Raw genomic sequence first — 23,452 nt, forward strand, 5'->3', positions numbered from 1 at the left:
GCTGTGCCGGGGGGAGCCGTGCCGGGCCGGGCTGAGCCGGCAGCTCCGCGCCGGCAGCCGCGGCCATGAGCTACGAGCAGCGCCGCGACTGGGGCCGCGGCCGCGGCCGGGGCCGGGGCGGCGATGGCGGCTCTGCCTCCGCCGCCTCCTCCTCGGCGGGCGGGCCCGGCGGGCGGGGACGGCACCCCGGGCACCTGAAGGGCCGCGAGATCGGGCTGTGGTACGCCCGCAAGCAGGGCCAGAAGAGCCGGGACGCCGACCGGCAGCAGGTGAGGGACGCGGGGACGCGTTCGGGGGCCGGGGGTGTGTGCCCTGCAGCTGCCCCTGGGCCAGAGCGCAGCTTTGTGGTGCTGCCGGGGAGCTCGGCAGGCTCGGGCACACACACCCCGGCTAACGCAGGTGTTTGTGCACGGCTGGGGACGCTGATGGACGCTGTGCTCCCTGCCCTAGAGAGCTGTCGTGCGCATGGACGAGCGCAGGGAAGAGCAAATCGTGCAGCTGCTGAATTCTGTCCAGACTAAAAACGACAAAGAGCAAGAAGCCATGTCCTGGTGGTCCGGGGATGAAGAAGGGTAAAGAGATATAATTACCGGTTCTTTTGTTTGTATTGAATTGCACAACCTTTCCATAAGCTGGCAGGAAGATGTGTCAGAAGTTATTTACCTTTATTGAGTGTATTGACTCAACAAATATTCTCCAGCTTTTCCACATGTATTGTCGTACTGAGACAATGAGATGGTTGTAGTCATTGCTGTAAAACTCTTTCATTATTGCTGAGTTTGGGGTATTAAATTTCTACTCAAACTCATAAAACTTCTAACTCATCTCAAGGCTTATGACAGTAGATATATGGGATTTTTCAGTTCCCTTGGCTTCTGGGATTACTCTTCCAGAGGTGGCTTTTGGCTTCTGTTTTCAGGTATTGTGCAGTCTTGGGACATTTGTGCAGTGTCTGAAGCAGGGTCTGTTCTGGATTCATTAAGGATTTTCAGGAACAGCTGGAATAGGCCAGTGTGCAGAAATGAGGGGATTTGGGCTCCATTTGCTGAGGGATCCAGTTAGGGGGAAGGGCATTAAGCAGTAATTCTCTGATGATGTTTTGTTGCTTTGTAGCTTCGTTTGGTACAAAAGAACGTGTTGTTTTTTAGATCCTGATGTCAGGTTTTTGGTGGTTGGTAGTTTGAGACTTATTTGGTTTAATGGCTTTCACTGTAGTGACAGACCCAGAGCAGCTGGGGCTCCCCTGGATCCCTGGCAGTGCCCAAGGCCAGGTTGGATATTGGGTTTGGAGCCCCTGGGACAGAGGGAGGTGTCCCTGCCATGGCAGGGGGACACTGGAGGGGCTTTAAGGTCTTTCTAACCCAAACCATTCCATTGTTCTCTGTTGCCATGCACTGTTGGTTCATTGTCTGCTGGATTAACCTGCACCCTGGATGTGGCCAGGCACCGCTGGGGGAATCTGAGGTTCTTGTTCTGTGATTCCAGCCCTGCTCCAGAACAGCCTGCCAAAGTGAAACCACATGCTGTCAAAGCTCCTGTGAGACAGAGACCAGCCTGGGAGAAAACATCCCTGGATCTGGATGTGGAATATCTCTGTGAAAAAACCGAGCAGGATGCTGATTTAGATGAGCAACTTAAAGAAGACTTAATGAAGAAGAGATCTGATCCCAGATACATTGAAATGCAGGTACTTTAGCCTGTGTTAAGTTGAAAACTTTTCATTGGATTTTTTTAAATTAAGATAACCTGAAAATGTAATATTTTGCAATTTACTAGAAAGTTGTCATGGTGTTACTTTTGCTAAAAAATATCTCTAGAATTCGTAAAATTCATACTCAGTAATAGAACAGTGATTAGAAATGGGAAATTACAAATTTCAGAAACAGTTAGAACCTGTAATTTGAGGCTGACATGTTGTTTCATTGGGTGGGTTTCTCTTTCTTTTTTATGGATTGTGTCCCTGCAGTTGTGTCTGAAACTGAAATCACAGCACTGGGCTCTGAAGGAATGGCCTTCAAAACAGAACAGAGGTTTTGTTTTGAACAGCCACAGACAGAAAATTGTTTTACCCTGAAGACCAATTCTCTATTCCATACCAGCCCCTGCTCTTAACCTGTTTATACCTACCTTATCATGTACTGAACTCTTGGGATGAAATATTTTTTCTAAATTGAACAAAACTGAAACCACACATGGAATTAAAGTTATTTCCCATGGGTCTGTGTTTATGCAAGTGTTGCTGAGCAGTTATTCTGCAGTTTAGAGGTGAAATCTATCCTATTGCTTCAGTGCTGAAAAGGTTTTTAAAGAGAAACATTTTTCTTTTTCCCCAGAGGTTCAGAGAGAAGCTCCCCTCATACGGGATGAGAGAGGTGAGTGTGTTGAAAGAGAGACTCGGTGGTGCTGTGCTCCAGAGCAGGGAAAGCAGCTGTGCCCTGTGACAGGCAGCAAGCCTTGGTGGCCTTCAGGAAGGGGAGAAGCCTCCCAGGCTCCCACCCTGGGGGGGATTTCTTTCCACACAGTGCCAGGGACTCTCTGGCTGTGATATGGGGCTCAGTGCAGTGTTCTCATGGGAACATAACTGGCAATATCAGGGGAATGCATGGCTGCTACATACAGTTCATTACAGTCTTCTTTTTCTGCCAGTTAATCTTCTAGAAGGTTCCTGGTTACTCAGATTGTTGTGCTTCTGTGTATAAAATTGTGCCCTTTGTTGAGCAATTAGCCACTTTAGAATTGAATATAATGCCAATTAAGCTTTTTTAGCTTTAACCACTGATTTAATGGCTGCACTGGTGGCACTCAGTGCCTTTAGTTTTCCAGCCACAGGATAAGGTCAGTGACAGTAGGGGCTGTTATTAATTGGTGTTAATTCTCAGGCTGATATCCTCTGGAAGCAGTAGAAATGGAGTATTCTGATATGTTTGCTTTAGCAGGCTCAGTGGGTGATTAGTGAGCTCCTTCCTACAGTTCCTCTATTTGCCATCATGTCCCTTCTGTTAGCATTTGTTTCTTAAAATAGTCATACTCCCCTTAACAGTCCTTGGGGTGGGGAGAAGGAGGCTGGGCAACTGTTCCTGTTGGTACAAGAAATGTTAAAATATTGTACTGAAAACCTTTAGTTTGTGCAGGCTTGGAGTCCAACAGGGCAAACTCTTGTGTTCAGTCTCCAGCAATCTACAGGAGTTGAGCAGGAAGCACAAAAGTTAAAAATGTATTTCAGGCTTTCATTTTAGTTCTTTTATGTTTACATACAGGATCTAAAGTATTTAAAGCTAGCATTGAGGTATGCTTTAAACCCTAACATGGGGAGTGCCAATGTGCAGGAATGACTTCTGTGAGGTTTAAACTGAACTTTTTTGTAGCATTGCAAGAAGCATCTGAGCATTTTTTGAGCTGCTGATACTTTGCTCATGAGCAGAGAATTCTCAAGATTGTCTACGATCTGTTTGCAAGGACAGCACAGTAATTGCCGTGTCTTTGTGTGGGCCAGGAGCTGGTGAGGCTGATCAACAACAACCGTGTGACGGTGATCAGCGGTGAGACAGGCTGTGGGAAAACCACACAGGTCACCCAGTTCATCCTGGACGATCACATCGAGCGTGGCCTGGGCTCCACCTGCAGGATCGTGTGCACCCAGCCCCGCAGGATCAGCGCCATCTCCGTGAGTGCCCCTTCCCAGAGCTCGGCTTTGTCCCCTGCAAAGAGCCAGTCTGTCAGTGTGCCCTGCTCCCATATTCACGAGATGTCTGTCCACAAAGCACTGCCACTGCAGCCTCCTCCTTCCCTCACTCTAGCTCATGGGTTCTAGCTGTGATTGTAATGGATTTGGGCAGTGCAAATGCCAGTTAAGATGAAAACTAATGTTGTGTCAGGCCCTGGAGAGGTGTGTTAATGAGCAGGAAAGAATCTGGTGTTGAAGTTGCTCTCCCTGATAGTTCAGTGTCAGAGCTCACCCTGCTGAAAGGGGAGTGTGTGCTACTAATGCCCGTGTCCCTGAGTTGCTGCTCTCAGGGGAGGAGAAAAGGTGCTTTTCAAGGCATTTCTTTGTTATTTACAGACCATCTCAGTTCCAGGTGTTGCTGTTGAGCAGCTCAGCTGCAGATCAGCCTGATTTTCTTTCTCCCCCTCAGGTGGCTGAGAGAGTGGCTGCTGAGAGGGCTGAGGGCTGTGGCAATGGCAGGAGCACTGGGTACCAGATCCGCCTGCAGAGGTGAGCAGTCATGGCAAGGGCCTGCTGGTTATCCCAAGGAGACAATTAGAAAAGTAAAAAAGAGAAATAACTCCTTTCCTGCTGATATTTCTCCCTGAAGGAATTCCTGTGAGGAAGGAATGAGGTTTCTGAATTTTAGGAAAAGGTTTGAGTGCAGTTCCTGTGTTTTATGCCCTGTGTGACAGTGACTGGCCTAAGTTAGGCTGTGTCTAATAAATCCTGTTTTCAACTCTTGTAGAAGGTTCTGCTGTGGGCAGAAATAAATCTGATGTCCCTAATCAATGAATTTCAAGAGAAAGTGAAAGTGCTGAAGGGGAGAATGCTCCAAACCATATTTCTATGGAAAGCTGTTTATTTGCTGTACATACTTATGCATCAATTCTCTGGGACCATGTAATAGGTGCAGCAACAGGAGCTTGCACAGGAAAAGCTTTCACATTTGTAGTCGGCTATAAGTGAAAAATCTGAAGTGGTACCACCACACCAGAACCCTACTGTTGAAGCAAAACTGCTGAGAGGAGAGCTCAGCCCTCCCAGTATTTTAATTGGAGTCATAGAATGTGTGTGTGAGTGCCCTCTGTGCTGAGCCTGGAGGGCTGCAGCAGGTGGGGATCTGCACCTCAGCGTGCAGGAGATGGCAAAGGGTGCCTGGCAAGTCAGGGCCTCTCCCTGCTCCATTCCCCACCCTCAAAAGTGATGCAGCAGTGGCTAATTCCTTGTTCCTGCCCTTGTGGCACATCTGCATCATGTCTGCAGTGGCACCTGCAGCTGGGGTTCAAGGTTCTAAAGTAGTTTGTTAAATACAGAAGAGAACTGAGGAGTTCTTATTGTGTCTCTTTCAGTCGGTTGCCAAGGAAACAAGGTTCAATTTTGTACTGTACCACGGGAATTGTCCTGCAGTGGCTCCAGTCAGATAAGTAAGAGCTCCTGTTTAATGAGACACTGAATGCAATTATGAAATGAGTCCTGAGCTGTTCCAGTCATGGCTCTGCCTTTTATTTTTTCTAAAAGCAAAAGTTTAACTTCTGCCTCTTCTATTTTAGGCACTTGTCCAGCATCAGTCATGTAGTTCTTGATGAAATCCATGAAAGAAATCTCCAATCAGATGTTTTAATGAGCATTATTAAAGATCTTCTGAATGTTCGACTGGATCTGAAAGTTATACTGATGAGTGCTACTTTAAATGCAGAGAAGTTTTCTGAGTACTTTGGTAGGTGAAATGCTTCCTAGAAATATTCCTCTTCAGTAATTTAGGCTTCTACAGTATAGTGCAGTTCTCAAATTATATAATTGATTTGTATCAAAAGAAGAAATTACCTCAGTTTTACAAATATCTGCCAGCTGCTGGAGATGCAGTTTTATCTCATTACAACCCAATATTGCTTCTGGTTTTGCTTTTCAGACATGTCATGGAAACAGAATCCACAGAGTGTTTTCCTAGTGAATATTAATTTACCATGTTTTAGCATTCTTGCTCTGAGTGGGCAAGCAGATTAAACTGAGTTGTTCAGTCTCCCAGCTTTTTCCAGTAGCTGGAAGCAGTTGAACATTCTGGTGTGCAGAATACTGCCTGCTGCTGCCCGTGCTTTTTTTATTCAGCAGCCTTGTTTGGGGGTGAATTTGACATCTTCCCTGACAATTGGAAATGTCCTGTAGACATGGCAGCTATATTGCAGAAATAGTGAGGAATGTTTATTGCTTCTGTTCTTTCAGTGCAGTATGTCATCGGTAGTTTTAAAACTGAGTTCTGCCTCCCTCCACAGACCATTGCCCAATGATTCACATCCCTGGATTTACCTTCCCAGTGGTGGAATATCTGCTTGAAGATGTCATTGAGAAGTTGAGGCAAGTGTTTTTTCTGAACATCATTTCAGAGGGTGTTTGGGGGGGTTTGGCTTAGTTTACATGAAGAATTGCCTGTATTTTTCAACAGAAAACCTGCTAAGGGGACCTTGAACAGTAACTACAGGTGGCACACAGCTGCCTGGGAATGTTGGCTTGAGAGGGAGAGCAATTTCGCTTGCTGTGGTGAAATTTCAGGTCTCTAAATCAAAATAGTCTTTCTTGCCTTTCACTTGTTTCCCCTACATGTTCTCGTGCTTACTAGGGTTGGTCCCTGCTTTTGTAAGATTTCTGTCAGAAGAGGAACTGAACCCTTCTTACACATGGTGTAGCTCAAGCACAGCTTATTGTCCATGGTTTGGAGAACTGTGCAGCTGCTTTAATTCCCTCAGCTTCAAATGGAATTATGTTTGCTCCTCCTGTGTAAAGGTACACCCCAGAGAAGATGGATCGCCGCACGCACTGGAGGAAGGGCTTCATGCAGGGCCACGTGAGCAGGCCAGAGAAGGAGGAGAAGGAGGAGATCTACAGGCAGCAGTGGCCAGGCTACCTAAGGCAGCTGCAGGGCAGGTTGGGCCCAAGTTTCTCTTCTGCTTTCAGTTTTCAGGCAGCTCTGAAGTGAGAACGACAAATTAGTGCTATATTGTGTTTCTGGGCTTTAATAATAGTGGCTGCTGTGGAAAATGGTGATGGAATTGCCTGTACAGTTTGCTGACAACCAGTGAAGTGCTTTAGAGACAGCAGGATTAGCTCCCTTTGCCTCTGAGTTGTTCAGGTTAAATTTCAGTTCATTACCTAAATACAAATTGTCAGTCCCTGGCTCATTGATGAGAAGGAGAGAGGCTGTGTTCAAAGATAGTTCAGTCATGACATGGAAGTTCTTCAAGTGTTCTGAACTGACAATGATCACACTGAGCTAACTGTGGAGGAGACTTTGGAGGAGCAGGAATTGCTCAGAGAACTGGGCTGGTTGGAGGTGGGTTGATGGCTGGGTGGCTCACTCAGAGCCAGGCAGCAGGAGCAGGAGCCCTGGCTTTGCAAGGGACCAGTGCCTGTGCTTTCCCTGCCACAGGTATTCAGCAAGTACAATTGATGCCCTGGAGATGATGGATGATGACAAGGTGGACCTGGACCTTGTAGCAGCACTCATCAGACACATTGTGCTGGAAGAGGAGGTACAGTGGGACTGAGCTGGGGGCAGTGACTTTGGATGGTCACACAGAAAGAAGGGACATTTTTGTTTGCTCTTCTAAGTAAGTGAACAGCTTTGAATTACTCTTACATTCAAATAAATACAGGCAGGTAGCTCTTTTATAGAAAAAAAAACCCTTGTTAGACTGTTCAGGCTGGGTCAGTGAGGTCTCAGATCTCACATTCCCACCATGTATCAGTGTGCGAGGAGCTGGCTCTCTGTGCAGTGTGTGATGTGTTCTGACCTCTCTTCCCTTCACTGCCTCTTTTCCCCATAGGATGGTGCAATTCTGGTGTTTCTGCCTGGCTGGGATAACATCAGCACTTTGCATGAGATCTTGATGTCTCAAGTCATGTTTAAGTCAGGTAAAACCCAAGCTCTGTGGGTGTTCTGGCAGTGGCACTGGGGGCAGAATCCTGCATGGGGTGGCTGCGATTGCACTGGATTCATTTTTTCCCTTGTGTCCTCTCCAAAGTGTTCAGCAGTTTTTGTGTGTCTGTGGTATCTTTCCTCTGCTAACAACAACTCATTTTTCTCAGTGTGGGAATGGCAATTGGAAGAACAATCTGACCTGCATCTTCTTCCTCTTGTCCTTTCCTGTTGCTGGGAGAACTCCCATCCAAAACTAAACTCCATTCTGTGTGTGCTGCCTCTGCACTTCATCCTTGAGCAGCTTCCCCTGCTTCCCCTGCTTTGCTGATAGTTCCCTTCAGTCCTGTTGATTTGAGAAGCCTTCTTGCAGACTCTCAAGTACTCTGTGTCTGTGTGACACACTTTAACTTGTCCTTTTGCATCTCTCACATTTCCATCTCACCTTAGCTGGGCTCTTGGCTGTTCAGATGGTGCCTTGCACTGTGCTTGCATGCATTCCATAGATGCAGAATTCCAGTTTATTGAAAGATTGAGTGTCAGTTTGTGTATTAAACTTGACCAGTCATTAAATAACTCCAGCATTGAAAAAGGAAGTCTAAATTGCTATACATAACTTCATATATTTTCTTGAACTCATCATGTCATAGCATCATAAAAAAGACCTTTATACCTTTATACTTTAGAATTTGCTATTATGCTACAAATACCTGTGATCTCAGAGCAAGAAGCAGTAGCCTGACTTGCAGCCTATTTTCTCTGTTCTGCATAATTGATTTAATAGATTTTCCTGTAAAATTGGAAGTTTCTGTGCTTACACCATATCTTTTACTGATTTTTAACTTTCAGATAGGTTTATTATCATACCTTTGCATTCACTGATGCCTACTGTTAACCAGACTCAGGTATGCTTCTCTTTTATTGCAATATTTCACAACTACAAAAAAGAAAAAGAATGAAGCACATGTTTGGTTTTGGCAAAGACATAAATGGGCCCTGGATAATTACAGGTGTTCAAGAAGACCCTGCCAGGAGTGAGGAAAATCGTGATTGCAACCAATATTGCAGAGACCAGGTAAGTGCCTGCCTGCCCTGAGCCAGGAGGGCACACAGGAAGCTGTGTGTTTAACAAAAGAAATGGAAGTGATAAGTATAAACCTGTTTGATGTTTCCAAAAATATGTTTCTGTCTTTTATAACAGCTGTCTTTAGAAATATTTCTAGACTAAACAGAGTTTTCCTATAATTGTTTTAAACAATTCAACAAATACATTGTTTTGAACAATTAAACTACAGGAATACTAAACAATTGCTAGAATGACTTGTACAGGATAATCTGAGCTGCCTGTCCTCTCTTCAGAATCCAAGCAGGGACTTCTGCCAGACCAAGGAGAATAAATCAGCTCTTTCTTGAGCTGCTCACTAACATAGTTCTTAATGAAATTCCAAAGACAGATTTTTAATTGCTGACTCTGTTTGGGAGGGAACAAAGAGAGGCCAAACCCAGTCCTAGGTCACACTTGTAAAAAGTTGCTTTTTTTTTCCTCTTTTTTTCCCAACAGCATCACAATCGATGACGTGGTGTTTGTAATAGATGGGGGGAAGATAAAGGAGACTCACTTTGACACCCAGAACAACATCAGCACCATGGCAGCAGAGTGGGTCAGCAAAGCCAATGCCAAGCAGAGGAAGGGTCGAGCAGGAAGGTAGCAACAGTGGGGTGCTTAGGGAGGTTTGGGGATGTTGACTTTCCAGCAGTGATGAAGGTTCTTTATTATTTACATGTGCTGGCATTTCTGCCTCCTGTTCCTGGGCAAGGAATGATTTCCTTCTCTTCCTAGGAAGTTGAATTGACTTGTGCTGGGTTTAACTCTAGTTTCCCTCCTATAGAAGAATATCCTGCATTTTATTTTAATTTTTTCACTGTTCTCACGCCTGATTTATGAGGCTGATACAGTAAAGTGGAAATGGTGTAAAAATTAATTTCTGTGTTCTCTATGCCTTTTTCCTGCTGATGGCTCTGTGTTTCAGAAGACTGACATGGCTTTTACAATTGAATGCATTTCAGTTCTAATTCCTTGAGCAGTTTTGGGAAGCTCTTTGTAAGCAAACAGAACCATAATGTCACAGTTTCATAGGGGAAAAAACCCCCCAGCAAGTGACCAAACTCCAAAGAATTGTTTCTTTAAATGATTGCAGAGTTCAGCCAGGCCACTGTTACCACTTGTACAACGGACTGCGTGCCAGCCTCCTGGATGATTATCAGCTACCTGAGATCCTGAGGACACCCTTGGAAGAGCTCTGCTTACAGATCAAGGTAAATGGAGGAATCTTCAAATATATTTATTATTTACTTTTCCATTGGGATAAGTGGTTGAGACAGTAAGTTAATGCAACTGTGAGCTTAGGGTGGTTAAACCAAACTTCTACTACACCAGAAATGCAGTATATTTAGCCAATAATGACAGCAACTTTTGTAAATGCATGTTTGTATCTGGGTGCACCAAACCCAGGGGAAATAGAATTATCTGGTATCAATAGAAGGTGAAGTCCACTAACAAAAATTTGAGCTGTGCTGACCCCCAAATATCACATACCATTCAATCAGAGAATCTTCAGTGAGAATGCCAGTGAGTCAATTTATGTGATTTCTTAAAGGAATTTTAATACAAAGTAGTTTTAGGACTGGTGTGAATTTCCCTTTTTGACAGTTTGCATTGAATTCCTTATGCAAGCAGAAGGAATGCCATGTATGTGTGAACTGAGTGAAGAGTAGATCCTTCTGCTACAAATTTCATCACTAATACATTGTTTTTGTCCCAAGTTTTTAACTAAAGAAACTCCAACTCAAGCTGTGAATTACTCACACTATTTCAATGAGTGTGGTTACTGCTAACCAGTTTTAGGCAACAGTCTTTTTCTGGTTGTTGTAAGCTTTTGTTGTGATTTTTCTTTCAGATCCTGAAGCTTGGTGGAATTGCCAATTTTCTGAGCAAACTGATGGACCCCCCATCTCGTGATGCTGTGATGTTGGCCATAAATCACCTCATGGAGCTGGTAGGGCGTTGCTTCATGTGCAGGATTGTGTGTTCAGAGCTGTGGCACCCCTTGGCCTTGATGTCATTGTTCCCTTGGGTGCTGGGCAAGGAGAGGTTCATGGCACCTCAGTTCTGCTTGCTCCAGTGATAACTGTAGAAATGAATTGTAGCCACAAATAGGAACACCTGGTTTGGATATTGGTGGGTGATATCCGTGTTCCAGTGGCTTTTCTGAGGAAACCCTCCCCATTTCACATGGCATGTTTGTTCTTTCCTTTGTGCCCTTGTCGTGGCAGAATGCTCTGGACAGGCAGGAGGAGCTGACTCCCCTGGGTGTCCACCTGGCACGGCTGCCTGTGGAGCCACACATCGGGAAGATGATCCTGTTTGGAGCCTTGTTCTGCTGCCTGGACCCCGTGCTGACCATTGCAGCCAGCCTCAGCTTCAAGGACCCTTTTGTCATCCCTCTGGTAAAGTCTCACAGATGACAATTCCATGTAGGAGTTTAAGAATCTCAGGAGGATGCTGGGACTTAGTGAGGTGTTAGAGTTTAAGAGCACTTTCATCAATGTCATGGTAATTACATTTTTACTATTGAGATTGCCCTTGCATACTATGAGTTAGCATTTTTCCTGTGGAGTATTGGAAATAACTATAATTTTCATGTGTTCTGTACAAAGTACTGCTGTACAGATGTACCTGAATTTGGAAGAGAACTGTCATGTCAGTCTGGATATTATATAGGTTCTGATTTTTAGGGCAAAGAGAAAATCGCAGATGCAAGAAGAAAAGAGCTGTCAAAGAACTCAAAGAGCGACCATCTGACTGTGGTGAATGCTTTCACTGTAAGCATGTTTTTGTGTGGGTTTTATTTATTTTCTAGAATTTTAATTTGGATAATATAGATGATCCTAAGGGAGAAGCTGATTAGTTTTTGCTTTGTAGGCTTTTTTTGTTTGGCTTCTACAGAAACATAAAACCAAACTGATTTTCATCTAATTGGTTGTTGCATAATCTTGTCTCCAGGCTCAGTAACCTGATTTCTGGTGGACAAGTCTGAAAAGGACAAAGGAAACATGGTGTTACAGTTACCTTGCTGCAGGTTGTGAATAAAGTTGTTCATTCTTGTCTTTCTGGGCTCTGCAAGAGGCTGGAGCCAACTTCAGAAGTGTTGGACATTGTGGTGTATTGTGTTGGGGTGAGGAGAGGAGGAAATAAATGGCCTGGAAAACACAGTTACTGCCCAGAACTGCTAATTACAGCAAAGGGTGCTCTGGCAAACACAGCCAGGTGTCACTGCCCGCCAGGGAAAAAGCAAGGCTGTGATTCAACGTGTTGTGAAGTTGTGTTTTTCTGCACTGTGGTGTGTGCACATATACAGAGAGATGAAAGGATTTACTTTCTCCCTGGCAGGGAACCTGTTAGAGTTGTTTGTTGACCTCCAGTTCTCGGTGTCCCTAAGTTTGTAGTGTGTGTTCCCTTACAAACAAACACCTTGGAACTGTGGTTCTCATTCCTAGGGCTGGGAAGAGGCTCGGAGTTGTGGCTTCAGGAATGAGAAGGACTATTGCTGGGAATATTTCCTGTCCTCAAATACCATGCAGGTAAGAGCATCCTGCCAGGTTCAGACAGGATCCCGTGTGTGGGGAAGAGGCAGAGCCTTTGGCACAGCATCATTCTGGGACAATTTCTGTTGTTTCCTAGATGCTGCATAACATGAAAGGACAGTTTGCTGAGCATCTCCTTGCAGCTGGGTTTGTCAATAGCAGAAACCCCAAGGATCCCAAATCTAACACCAACTCAGGTAACCGTGGAGGGAAAGGAATTTATCCCAGCTGAAATCTCAGCTTGCAGAGCTGCCTCACTTATTTTGCTGTCTCCTGCAGGTAATGAGAAGCTGCTCAAAGCAGTCATCTGTGCTGGCCTCTATCCCAAAGTGGCAAAGATCCGGCCCAGCTTCAGCAAAAAGAGAAAAATGTGAGGGTTTGGTTTAATCTTGGATTGTGTTTGGGGTGTTTTCTACATGGCATAATTTGGCAAGGTGAAGCATTGGCCTGAGTGCATGAATGAATCTCACTTTAGAGTTTGAGTCATGGCTGTGCATTACTTCCTTTGAGAAGGGTGGGATTGTTGATTTTTTAACGTCTGGATTCTTGCTAACACCTGAAATAATTTGTGTGCCCTTACCATGCCATGGATAATGTTACAACAGCTCAGAAGCACTGTTTGAAAGGGGTTCAAACCCTGTCACTTCTGGTTATTTGGGAAGAGAGACCCCAGGGATCCCCGTCTGTTGATTTATCACTTCTTGTACTATCAGATTTTTGTTGTTTTTTCTTTGAAGGGTGAAAGTTTGCACCAAGACAGATGGATCAGTTAATATCCATCCCAAATCTGTGAACGTGGAGGAAACCGAGTTCCATTACAACTGGCTCGTGTACCATTTGAAGATGAGGACCAGCAGTGTGAGTCAGGGCTGTGCTTGTGGGATTTATTTATTATCCCTTTTTCAATGAGGCTGGATCAGGGTTCAGAGGGGATGAGAACAGCCTTTGTTCTGTGCCCTTCCTGTCCAGGGCCATTCCTTGTACAGCCCATCAGATTATGTCCTTTGTGATACTGGGGGTATTGTACCACAAATAATGAACTTCTTTTGTTTACTTCTTGGGGGTTTTTTTTGGAGGATTTGGGGTTTTTGAAGGTCTGGCAATAACAGGTGTAAATTCTTTTACTTTAGTTTATTTTTTTTTTATTTCAATCCATTCTTAACACTTCTCAATATGCTGACATTTTTTCCTCTCATTGTTATGAAGCATCTGGTTTGATTTCACCACTGTGTGAAAGACTGGAGGACTTGGGACCATTTTTGCCCTTGTTCAGTCTGATTTCATGTAACTTTTTTTGAACTGAATTGCTTCATGCATCTTCAGAATTTGTAACTGAGTAAGGAACTTCTGGAATTCTGTAGGAGTGTCATTAAGTATTACTGAGGGCACTTGGGGCATTTTGAGGGTGATCAGACAATTCTGTTGTTGTGCAGATTTACCTGTATGACTGTACAGAGGTGTCTCCATACTGCCTCTTGTTCTTTGGAGGGGATATATCCATTCAGAAGGATAAGGACCAGGACACCATCGCTGTGGATGAGTGGATTGTGTTCCAGTCTCCAGAAAAAATAGCAAACTTGGTCAAGGTGACTGTTTCAAAATAATGTACCTGGAAAGCTCAGTGTAACATTGGTTCTACTTATACACTTAATCTAGATTTGATATTCCTTTGTGCCTATTGATTCCTCACTCAGGGAGATGTTTGAAATGCACTCCTGGTGAGCAGTTCAAGCACACAAAGTAAACAAGAGAGATTTAATTTTGCTGAGAAGCTGTAGGATGACCTGGCCAATCCAGGAAATAGCCACATGGATATGGAAACATCAGAGTGGGGCTCCTCAGTTAATAATGTTAATGGGTTCCATAGAACTGTTTAATTTTAAATCCCTGAAATCATACCTGACTCTTTTTTTTTAAATTTTATTTTTATTTTAAGCCAGTCTTTTTAATCCTGAAATAGTCAGCTAAGTGCTGGGGGTGCTGTTAGAGGCATCACATCCAGAGCTGGTAGTCTCTCATCAAAGAGACTGGGTTTTGAGAGACAGTGTTTGATCCTGAAAACAGCAATGTGGAAATGAACTGATGGGAGAGCAGAGGGCCCGAGGCTCTGGAACCTCTCCCTTGATGCTGTGTGTAGCTCTAACTGCCCATCTCTTTCCTTTTTCACAACACTTTCCAGAAATTGAGACAAGAACTTGATGATCTTCTACAAGAAAAAATAGAAAGCCCCCATCCCGTGGACTGGAATGATATTAAAAGCAGGGATACAGCAGTGCTGACAGCTATTATAGACTTAATCACCACGCAGGAGAACGAGGGCGTCAGGAACTTCGCGCCGCGGTTCCAGGGCGAGCGCTACAGCTGACACACTTCACCCAGGCCAGCCCAGTCGCCTTCTTTTTTATAGCAATTCTTTAGCTAGAGGAACAACTTTTGTAGGGTAAGCTGGTAATCTCCTCATCCTGAGGAGCAGTTTTGAGGAGCTAGTTGGCAGTATGTGCACGTGCATGTGTTCTGTGCTCGGTGTAGCTTTGTGAGGGAGAGAACGGCAGTTGTTGGGTGGTGTAAAGTTCTTGTCCTGCTGTAGCTGTTTTCTTTGGGATTTTTACCCATCAGGTTACAAATATTAAAAACAACCTGCTAAAATACTGCTTAGTAATACCTAAACTGTTTTGGGTTTTTTTTTTTAATGGGGTGCGGTAATTATACTTGCTGTGTTATTCCAGCTATGCAGCAGTCTGCTCACCAACACTTCCACAGAAGATAATTACAGCTTAATTAAACTAAACTTGAAAACACATGTTGAATTTGTATGGTGGGAGGAAACAATCTTCAGAAATTCTTCTCCTTTTCTGCATTTCATCCCATTCAATTAATCTTCCTTTGCTTTCTGTCCCCATCCATCATCACTACTGACTGAAATTACAGATTACAGAAAGCATGGTTAGATAAAAGTCATGTTGGGTTATATGTTAAGGTTTCATTTCATTTGAGTTGTTTTCTTTGGTTTTTTTTAAGAAGTTCATGTATGGGTTATAGTATTCCATTAAGAATCTTTTTTTTGCAAGTCTTATTTCAACTGTTCTCAATGTTTTGAATGTTGTTCTGTTTTGAATGATCTCCAGCTATGGAAGAATATTTGAATAACAAAGTTTGTTAAGGATTTCGAGGCTTATCCTTGAGAAAAAAAAGCCTGGAAATAGAACTTTTCTCCCTTCTTTGGTGTTTTCCTCGTTTTTTTTTTCTGCAAAAATAACTTTAATCATCAGCAGGAGGATTTATGTGCTTTTTCCCGAAGAAATCAGAGCAGCTCAGGTGAAACGTGTAAGTGGAAGTTACTGGCTAGGCTGTGCTTTCCATTGGGTTAACAAGGGATGATGGAGCGTGTGAAGCTCCTCACTGCCGGCTGCACAACACTGACACATGGTTTAACCCCGCTGCGCACCTCCTGCGACTGTTCCACCCTCAGGTGTTTTAAATGACGAGGCGGAGGAGGAGAATCGCCCTGCTCCGGGGGCTGGGGGTGCCGGAGGGAGTCTGAGGAGGGGGAAAAGAGACCCCGGCGGCCGCGGGGAGGGTGGAGCCAGGCCCGGAGCGTTCTCCGGGGGCCAGCGGGGCTGTGAGGGCAGCGAGGCTGCGGCAGGACCGGCGGGGACAGCTCCGGGACCCGCCGGGGCTCGGCTCAGCGGGGCTGTGAGGGCAGCGAGGCTGCGGCAGGACCGGGCGAGAACGGCTCCGGGACCCTCCGCTCCGAGGACGCTTGCTGGAGGTAAGCCCCGGACTCAAAGGGGAGAGAAAAGGGGACTAAATTGGTGATAACTGTGTGGAAATAAGAACGAAAAAATTTGTAGTGCGGAATTTCTGTGCTGGAAACAATGGGCGTCGCTGGGGCATGAGGGAACAAAATGGCGCCCTGTCCTGAGGGGCGGCGCTGAGCCCGGGCTGGGCGGGCTGTTCTGCCTCACAAATCGGTGCTTTATTGAAGAAAAATCGGTGCTTTATTGAGGAAAAAGAGGCCGTGGTGCTGCTATTGGCGTAGCTGAATTAAATGTAACAAAATACAGGCTGGCACATGGTACCTGCATTATTTTCCTTGTTAATGATTTTTGCAGTACTTAGAAGACATGATGGTTAATTTCTTAATAATGCAAAAGGGGGGGCAAAAGGAAATGACAATGGTAGAGCCTAGATAAAAATTGTAGTTTCAGTTGAAGATTAATTCCCTCAAACATTGTGGAGGCTCAGGGTCAGCAGTGGCATGAGGGCCTTCCCCAGAAGAAACACTCAGAGGGGTCACAGGTAGAGGTTAGGAAGTTATTGAACTGTAAATAGTGATACTGTTGTACTTTTTCACAGTGCTTAAAGCACACAGCCTAGCATACTCTTCTATGCACGAAGGTACCAGAAACTTCTGTGTTCTTCAGAGTTTGCAAATGAGCATAAATGGTAGGGGTGCTTGCTTCAGGTTAATTTTTCCTTGCTAGCGTGTGTGATGCTGTGTTCAGATTTTTATTTTTATTTATTTTATGAGTGTTATTCCAGGTATGGCTGAGCAAGCCCAGGGTCTGTGGTGGCCCAGGGGTGTGCAGGGCCCACAGCCAGGACAGCGGACCCTGCCTGCCCCCTGGGATGTCCCAGGCCATCATGCTCAGGATAAAACAGGGAAGGGGGGATCTTTGGAGTGCTGCCATTTGTCCTCTCAAAAACTTCAGCAGATACAGATGTATTTGTTATGTTGCAGGGCTGGTATACAGCAACAGAAAGGTCACATAAGGTGTGCCATGACTGCCAGGTTCCAGTCAGGTGGGCACTGGATTTCTGAACAGGTGCCCATGTGGAGCCACCAGAGACATGCAGGCACCTCGACTCACTTGGAGATGGCAACTCAGAGCCTTTTGGCAATTTGCTTCCTGATTAGGGAAGTTACAGAAGGAAGGGGACACACATTCCATGTCTTGCAAAAATGAGAGCTGATTTTACAGTAATAAACTCCCAGCTGACTTGTGTCAGTGCTGGGCTTCTAATTAAAAAGGCGGTACTGATGTAAAGCCCACCCCCAGTTAAAAAGTGTGTCTGTGTGTGTTTGAAGTGTACAGGGGCTGATGAAGGACTTGGGTTGTCAGCTGATTTCCTTTGCAATAGCAGTGCTAATAGAGAAGTCAGTGTTAAAAACAACTTTTTGTTTTTTGCTAATGAAATTAGTGTGGAGTGGCTGAGCTCCCCTCGCTGGGCTCCAGGGACAGGAGGCTGGGAAATAACAGTTAAAGCTGGGGTTTGGACTGGGCACAAGGAGGCAGAACTGCCTGGGGAAGGCACAGCCCCTGGAACAGGCACCCTGCAGAGGTGGGGATGTGGCTCTGAGGGTGTTTAAGAACACTCAGGAACGGGATTTAACACGGGATCAGCCCTGAGGGGGTTGGACTGCACATGGCTGTAGGTCCCTTCCAGATGAACTGTGCTAAACCCTCTGGGCAATGAAGACTTTTTCCCATCTCCCTCTTAAATGGTGTCTCAGCAAGGAGATGCTGTCCCAGGCCATTGCTCCAAGACCAACAAATAAATGGGATCTCTGACAGATGAAGCAGGACACAGGATGGTGCTATTTATCTTACAGAAGAGGAAAAATTAAATTGCCAGTGTTTGCTGAAGAGATTTAATTTGTCTGACAAAAATGACAACAGCAACTGGCAGCTTTATGGCATTTAAAAAAAACCCAAAACTTTTTTTTAGTAAGGATGTAAAAGCATTTTATTGATTGTTGTCCTATAAAATCATAGACGTCTTTTAATTCCTGAAGAACTGTGTCCAACAATAGGAAAAATGAAAAATGTCTTTACAAAACATTACAGCATTTTTGGAAAAACTAGGTATGAAAAATATATACAGTGTATTAAAAAAATCTGAATAAAATTAATGCCTGGATTTATACATTCAGTTATGTGTTAAACATCTGCAAAGTATGCAATAAAATTTGTTAAAACGCTAGCAGTATTTTAACTATGTTAAATAAGTCTTTGTTCAATTTACAGTTTCATTACTATTTTATCAGTCCACTTAAATTAATTTGTGAGGCTGTATGTATAACCACTGTCACACTGTCTAGGTAAGTATTTTTGTACAAAATTACTGTCTTCCTAATGTAGTTTAAATTATTAGAGCTACACATCTTTATGAACACCCAATTCACTCACCACTTACATCAGCATCTTGCAGGATAAAAACCAGCATAGTCCTCCCCTTTGCAGAGGCTGGGGAAGGCAACAAGAAGAAAGCCTTGGTACTACAAGTTGTCTCCTTGTTTCTAGTGAGCAGTTTCCACACTGCTGAGGCAGCAGCTGGTCCTTAAAAAGGAGAGTTTTATCATACAGACTCCCACACCTGTCCAGCCATGTGCCCAGAATGCTGCTCACCCTTGAGGGCGTTTGTTCCCCGAGCAGTCAGTGCATTTCATGTTCTCATCACACCGCTGCTCTGAAGCACTGAGTGAAGTGCAAGCCCTCATCAGCCCTGAGGAAAGCAGAAACCACTGCCCCACTTGCAGCAGTTCCTCTGCAGTAAAATACCTGTGCTAAGATGGAGCAGCAGCACTGACTCTGCAGAGTGTGGTACCTTTCTCTGGCTTTCAGAAATCCTTTGCCCACAGCAGGACTTGGAGCCAGTCTGAGCGGCCTCATGGAGGCACAGCTGCAGATTCCTCACCGAGGCTGTGCCTGTGCCAGCCTGGGGCCAGCCCTGGATTTGCACTGCAGAGGTAGGTCAGCCTTTACAGAGTACAGAGCTGGTCCCTCGAGTGCAGGTGTCACACTGGTGCTGGCACGAGGGCAAGTGTCCTGGAACAGCAGCTGGGGCTGTAGCACTGCAGCTCCTCAGGAGCAGGACACCCCAGCACTGCTGCTCACCGCCAGCTCCAGGTGTGGGGCCGGGGACCCAGGCCCCTGCAGAGTTCTGGGGCTGAAAACAAATTCAGATGCTCCAAAGCAGATGGAGCAGGAGTGTAAGGAGGCAGGAGCTGCAGCAGAGTGCTCAGGACACTGCTGTAAGGTGCTGCTGGTGGGGCCAGGGCTCCGTTTGGAGCTGCCAGAGCCAGTGTGAGGCTCCAGTGTGCTGCTGCTGGGTTGTGGCTCCGCTGTCCCCAGTCCCAGCCAGAGCAGCCCCCAGGATAGGGGGTGAGGACAAGGCTACACGTTGGTTTCCAGCCCCAGCAGGCGTCCCATACGCTCCATGTTCTTGTCCAGGGTGGCCCTGCAGGTGATTTCCTTGGCACACTCGGAGGGGAACCAGCCCCTCTGACCGTCCCGCAGCCGCTCTCCTTCGTACCAGCCTGCAGGGAAGGGACAACAGTGACACCTCTGCCCCTGACCCCACCCCTGGCTGGTGGCACTGAGGTGACCCAGCTGACTGTCATCATATACATTCTGCACTTGCCTTGACTGGGAATCAAGGACCAGTTTAGGATAGCTTTGGCAGATGTTTTTAATACAGCCAGACTGGGAAAAAAATAATCTCTGCAAAGCATTGCACAATTTAACTATCTTTTTTGTCATTCAAATATAGTTTGAAGTGATGCTATAGTAGTGCTGTAATCTGAAGAGAGCAATGCAGCACAAGTGACAGGATCCCTGATTTCACAGGTAATTGAGCAACCACAAGTTAGAATTGAGTCCCTCAAGTACTGACAGTGTCCTGCATCCCTGAGCCAGCACTTGGTGCTATCAGTGCAGTTGTGGGTAGGCCCGGGCAGGAATCACTTTGATCTTGGGATACTTGATCCTGTGGAAAACCTCAGCAACCACCCTGTGCCAGAGCTGCAGCAGGAAAGCCCAGGCACGACAGACTGGGGATGTTTCTCTTGGACAACCCTGGCACTCACTAGAATGTCTGAACTCCATGGTTTTAGACAAGTTCAGTTTCCTATTTGTGGACACCTCCCATGCCAAATCTGGCCAGCAGCCACGTTCTACAGCTGCTTGTATCTGCTACTTCCTTTAGAAACCTGAACCTAAATGAGTACGTTTTCCTTGGCAGCTGAACTTTTACTCATTGCTGTCCTGTGCTAATAGGAAACAAGTTTTTGTAGCTGGATCCCCCTGCAGAGGTGACAAATGGTTATGGACAGCAAAATCCTCACTCACCATCATTCACTTTTTGATAAAGCAAAACAACATCAGCGACTTGCAGAGAGAGCTCATCGGCCTGCTTGGCTGTGTAGGTTCTGATGATCTCCACCTGAGCCAGTGCTGGGGAAGGAGTGAGCCAGGCTTAGTTAAACCAGTCACAGAGCAGGTGATTATTACAACACATTGCCATTAATTTAAAAAGTGTCCACTCTACACCTTCCCCCATCACTTAGGGCAGTTGCAGCCCAGCCTGGCCCCAGTGTGGGCAGTGCTGTTCCCCTGCAGAGCCCTCACGAGTCCCAGCAGCTGTGACTTACTGGTTCTGTCCGTGTGGTGCCCATCAGTGTCCTGGCCCAGCGCCGTGATCCAGCGGGCTCTGTCACTCCTGCAAAGCAGAGCCCAGTGTCCCCACTCATGCCCTGGATAATGGGCAGCACCTCTCCCTTCAGCTCCTGTGAGTAACCCCTGAGTATCACCACCTCTGCCTGCTCTGCCTTCTTCACAGGGCAATAGAAAGTTCTCACCTAACACTGGTACTTTTGTCCTTGGGACCCACGTGCCACAGGAGGTGGCAAAACAGGATCCAACTGTGCTGAAAATCTTTGTGTCAGAGAAAACATTTTGGTTTTACCTGCATGGTCAGCTCTCTGAACTGTTTGGTCATGGAAATTCCTTTCCCATCCTTCCCAAAGGGTAAGACTATAAAAATAGGTAACTTAAAAAAAAATACAGGAATTCTTTTCAGACTCTTGCTGTGAGTGATGATCAGCTGGACTGCTATTTATATTGCAAACAGCACAGAACATATCAATAATAAGTCTGCAGAACAAAATGTCTTTTCATACAAAGCACAGACAACTAAAAATGTCCTGCATTTTTCCCCAATAAAATTTCATTTCCAAACAAGTCTGAATCATCTCCTCCCTTCATAATGAGATCTTTAATAGTAAGCACTGATGATCTTCAGTTCCTTTCACAGTTATTCTAAACTTTGAAAGCCAACCTAAAACGATCGATTTTTCCAGGCAGGGCCATGTCTGGAGCACTCCCACTCATGTCTCTGTCCCGCCTCCAGCTTCCCCCAGAACAAATGAACTCTTTCAGTGCTGGGAGGTCGTGTGGAAGTTGATGGCACTTGTACATCCTCGAGCAGGCACTGGCTGCTGGTTTCAAAGGCAGGACACTCCTCAGGGTACCCGGGAGAGCAAGGAGCAGGGCTCCTCCTGCATCAGCTGTGCTCTGCTGCACCATCCAGCCATCACCACCAACCATCACAGCTCAGGGCCCACAGCACTCCGGGTGTGCCACAGCCCCACGGTGCAGCACTGACCCTGGGGGAGAGGGACATGAGCACAGGAACCTGCCTGGGCCACGGCTACACTGATCTCTGCAGGCAGGGTAATCAAGGCCTTACCCAGCAGTTTAAATTAATAAACCAGAATAAGTAATCTAAATAAATAAATAAATATTTACTACTTTGGGCAGGGCAGGAAGAACAGCCCAGAGACAATCAGGTGAAGAAATCTCTTAAGTAACTGTACTCACTGAGTCTCTGCTCCCAGGAGCATCTCCACCCTGTCCCCGGCATGATTGCTGAGGAGCACGAGCCTGAAGAGGTGGCACGCAGAATTCCGTCCGGAGTGGAGCATCCCTGCCGCGTTCTTACCGGGAGAGGAGCAGGGATCCTCCCCCTCACAGGGCACCACCAGCAGCTGCTCCCGCAGCGAGTACTCGGTGACATTGTAACTCTCCTCACTGCAGGGCACAGCCAGAAGGAACAAAGCACCAGGTAAGGTTTAGGAAACGCCAGTTAAGATTCAGTTTCCCATTCACTCATTTGTGTGGAAGCAAGCACAGTCACAGCCACATCTAACACCACGGTAGGGACAGCTCTTCCAGCACCACCCAGCTCCACACGGGGTAACCAACTTCTGCCAGCGGGTCTGGTGCAACACAAAACCCTAGTTCAGCTCTTGGGGTACATTTTCACTGGTGTTCTGTGAAATAAACACTGAGATGGCTTTGGCTTCTCTCTGCACAACAGCTTTGTGCACTCCCAAACAATGGACACAGAACATGCTTCTAATGGAACCAACCCCGCTCAGATGCTCTGAACCAGGGGAAGGGTTGGTTTGGGCTTGGTTTTTTGAGTAAGTTTGGGAATTTTGGGGGGTGTGGTGGTTTTTTTTAAAGAACTCAGTTCAGTATTTTAGGCTGAATAACTCCTTAGCCAAGGGAAGAACTGGCAATCCCACCTGGGAGTGCTGCCGTCACTACCTGGGAATTTTGTGTCTGAAAAAGAAATGTCTCTATGCATTTGTGCAATGAATAATAAATGCATTTCCTATGAATTAATCAGCTAGTCTGAACATGTGCACAGCTAATCATAACAGCATTTCTTACTAATTAATCAACAGATAAACCTCTACAAATCCTTCCTACTCCTCACTTCCATCCCACAAACCCTTTGGATCAGACTCCTGCTGAAGGGAATCCAAACCCATGTAAAAGCAGTGAGTGCATTTCCCTCGAGTCCTCGGAGTCAATACTGCCCTGATGTCCCCCCACCCTTCACCTCGTGCCCCAGCCCAGCCCCCAGGCAGGGCTGTGTGAGCAGGACTGAGCCTTCCCCAGCACCAGCCACATCCCAGCTGGCCTCCTCCCAGGACCCAGCATCCCCGGCCCTGCCACCACTGACTGCTCCTCTCAAGACACTGCGTTAGTGCTTGGCAAGTATTACGTCATTTTTAATGTTGTTTTTGGTTTTTTTAATCAGATTATGTCTACACACAGCAGGGGCTACAAGGACAACTGGCAGAAGAAACATTCCCAATAAATGAAAAGCTGAGCAGTGGGGAAAAGCAGCCTTTTATCCCTCCTCAAAGCCTTGTGCACATCCCAAATCCCCGTGTCCCTCCTGCCCAGTCCCAGGGAGCAGCCCTGTGACTGGAGAGCCCTTTGGCCCCGTCCTCTGCAGCATCTCCAGCAGCTCAGAGCCACAGCTGCAGCACATGGAGCTGGGACAGAGCTGGGACAGAGCTGAGACAGAGCTGGGACAGAGCTGGGACAGAGCTG

The 23,452-nt window shown here is 46.0% G+C and overlaps 2 protein-coding genes across 2 annotated transcripts in view; one reads left to right on the forward strand and one right to left on the reverse strand.

Annotated features, from left to right (window-relative positions):
* Positions 1 to 15,478, forward strand: DHX36 (DEAH-box helicase 36). The gene is made up of 25 exons (XM_015637796.1): positions 1 to 269; positions 451 to 572; positions 1,486 to 1,687; positions 2,334 to 2,372; positions 3,494 to 3,664; positions 4,134 to 4,213; positions 5,056 to 5,130; positions 5,257 to 5,423; positions 5,977 to 6,058; positions 6,485 to 6,625; positions 7,128 to 7,230; positions 7,525 to 7,612; positions 8,466 to 8,521; positions 8,627 to 8,691; positions 9,178 to 9,321; positions 9,815 to 9,932; positions 10,574 to 10,672; positions 10,950 to 11,123; positions 11,412 to 11,498; positions 12,174 to 12,257; positions 12,358 to 12,457; positions 12,540 to 12,630; positions 12,998 to 13,118; positions 13,694 to 13,846; positions 14,440 to 15,478. The coding sequence occupies exons 1-25, from the start codon at positions 66 to 68 to the stop codon at positions 14,623 to 14,625; spliced, it is 2,952 nt and encodes a 983-aa protein (XP_015493282.1). The 5' UTR covers positions 1 to 65; the 3' UTR covers positions 14,626 to 15,478.
* A 2,502-nt stretch (positions 15,479 to 17,980) lies between these two features.
* ARHGEF26 (Rho guanine nucleotide exchange factor 26) overlaps positions 17,981 to 23,452 on the reverse strand; it is a gene marked incomplete at its 5' end in the record, with an annotated part of 27,592 nt that continues 22,120 nt past the window's right edge. The window contains 4 exons of the mRNA XM_015637099.1: positions 17,981 to 19,581; positions 20,393 to 20,497; positions 20,695 to 20,762; positions 21,923 to 22,132. Coding sequence (XP_015492585.1) covers positions 19,439 to 19,581; positions 20,393 to 20,497; positions 20,695 to 20,762; positions 21,923 to 22,132 — 526 coding nt within the window. The remainder of the gene's footprint in view (positions 19,582 to 20,392; positions 20,498 to 20,694; positions 20,763 to 21,922; positions 22,133 to 23,452) is intronic.

This window comes from Parus major, chromosome 9, assembly GCF_001522545.3.
Source record: "Parus major isolate Abel chromosome 9, Parus_major1.1, whole genome shotgun sequence".
NCBI lineage: Eukaryota > Metazoa > Chordata > Aves > Passeriformes > Paridae > Parus > Parus major.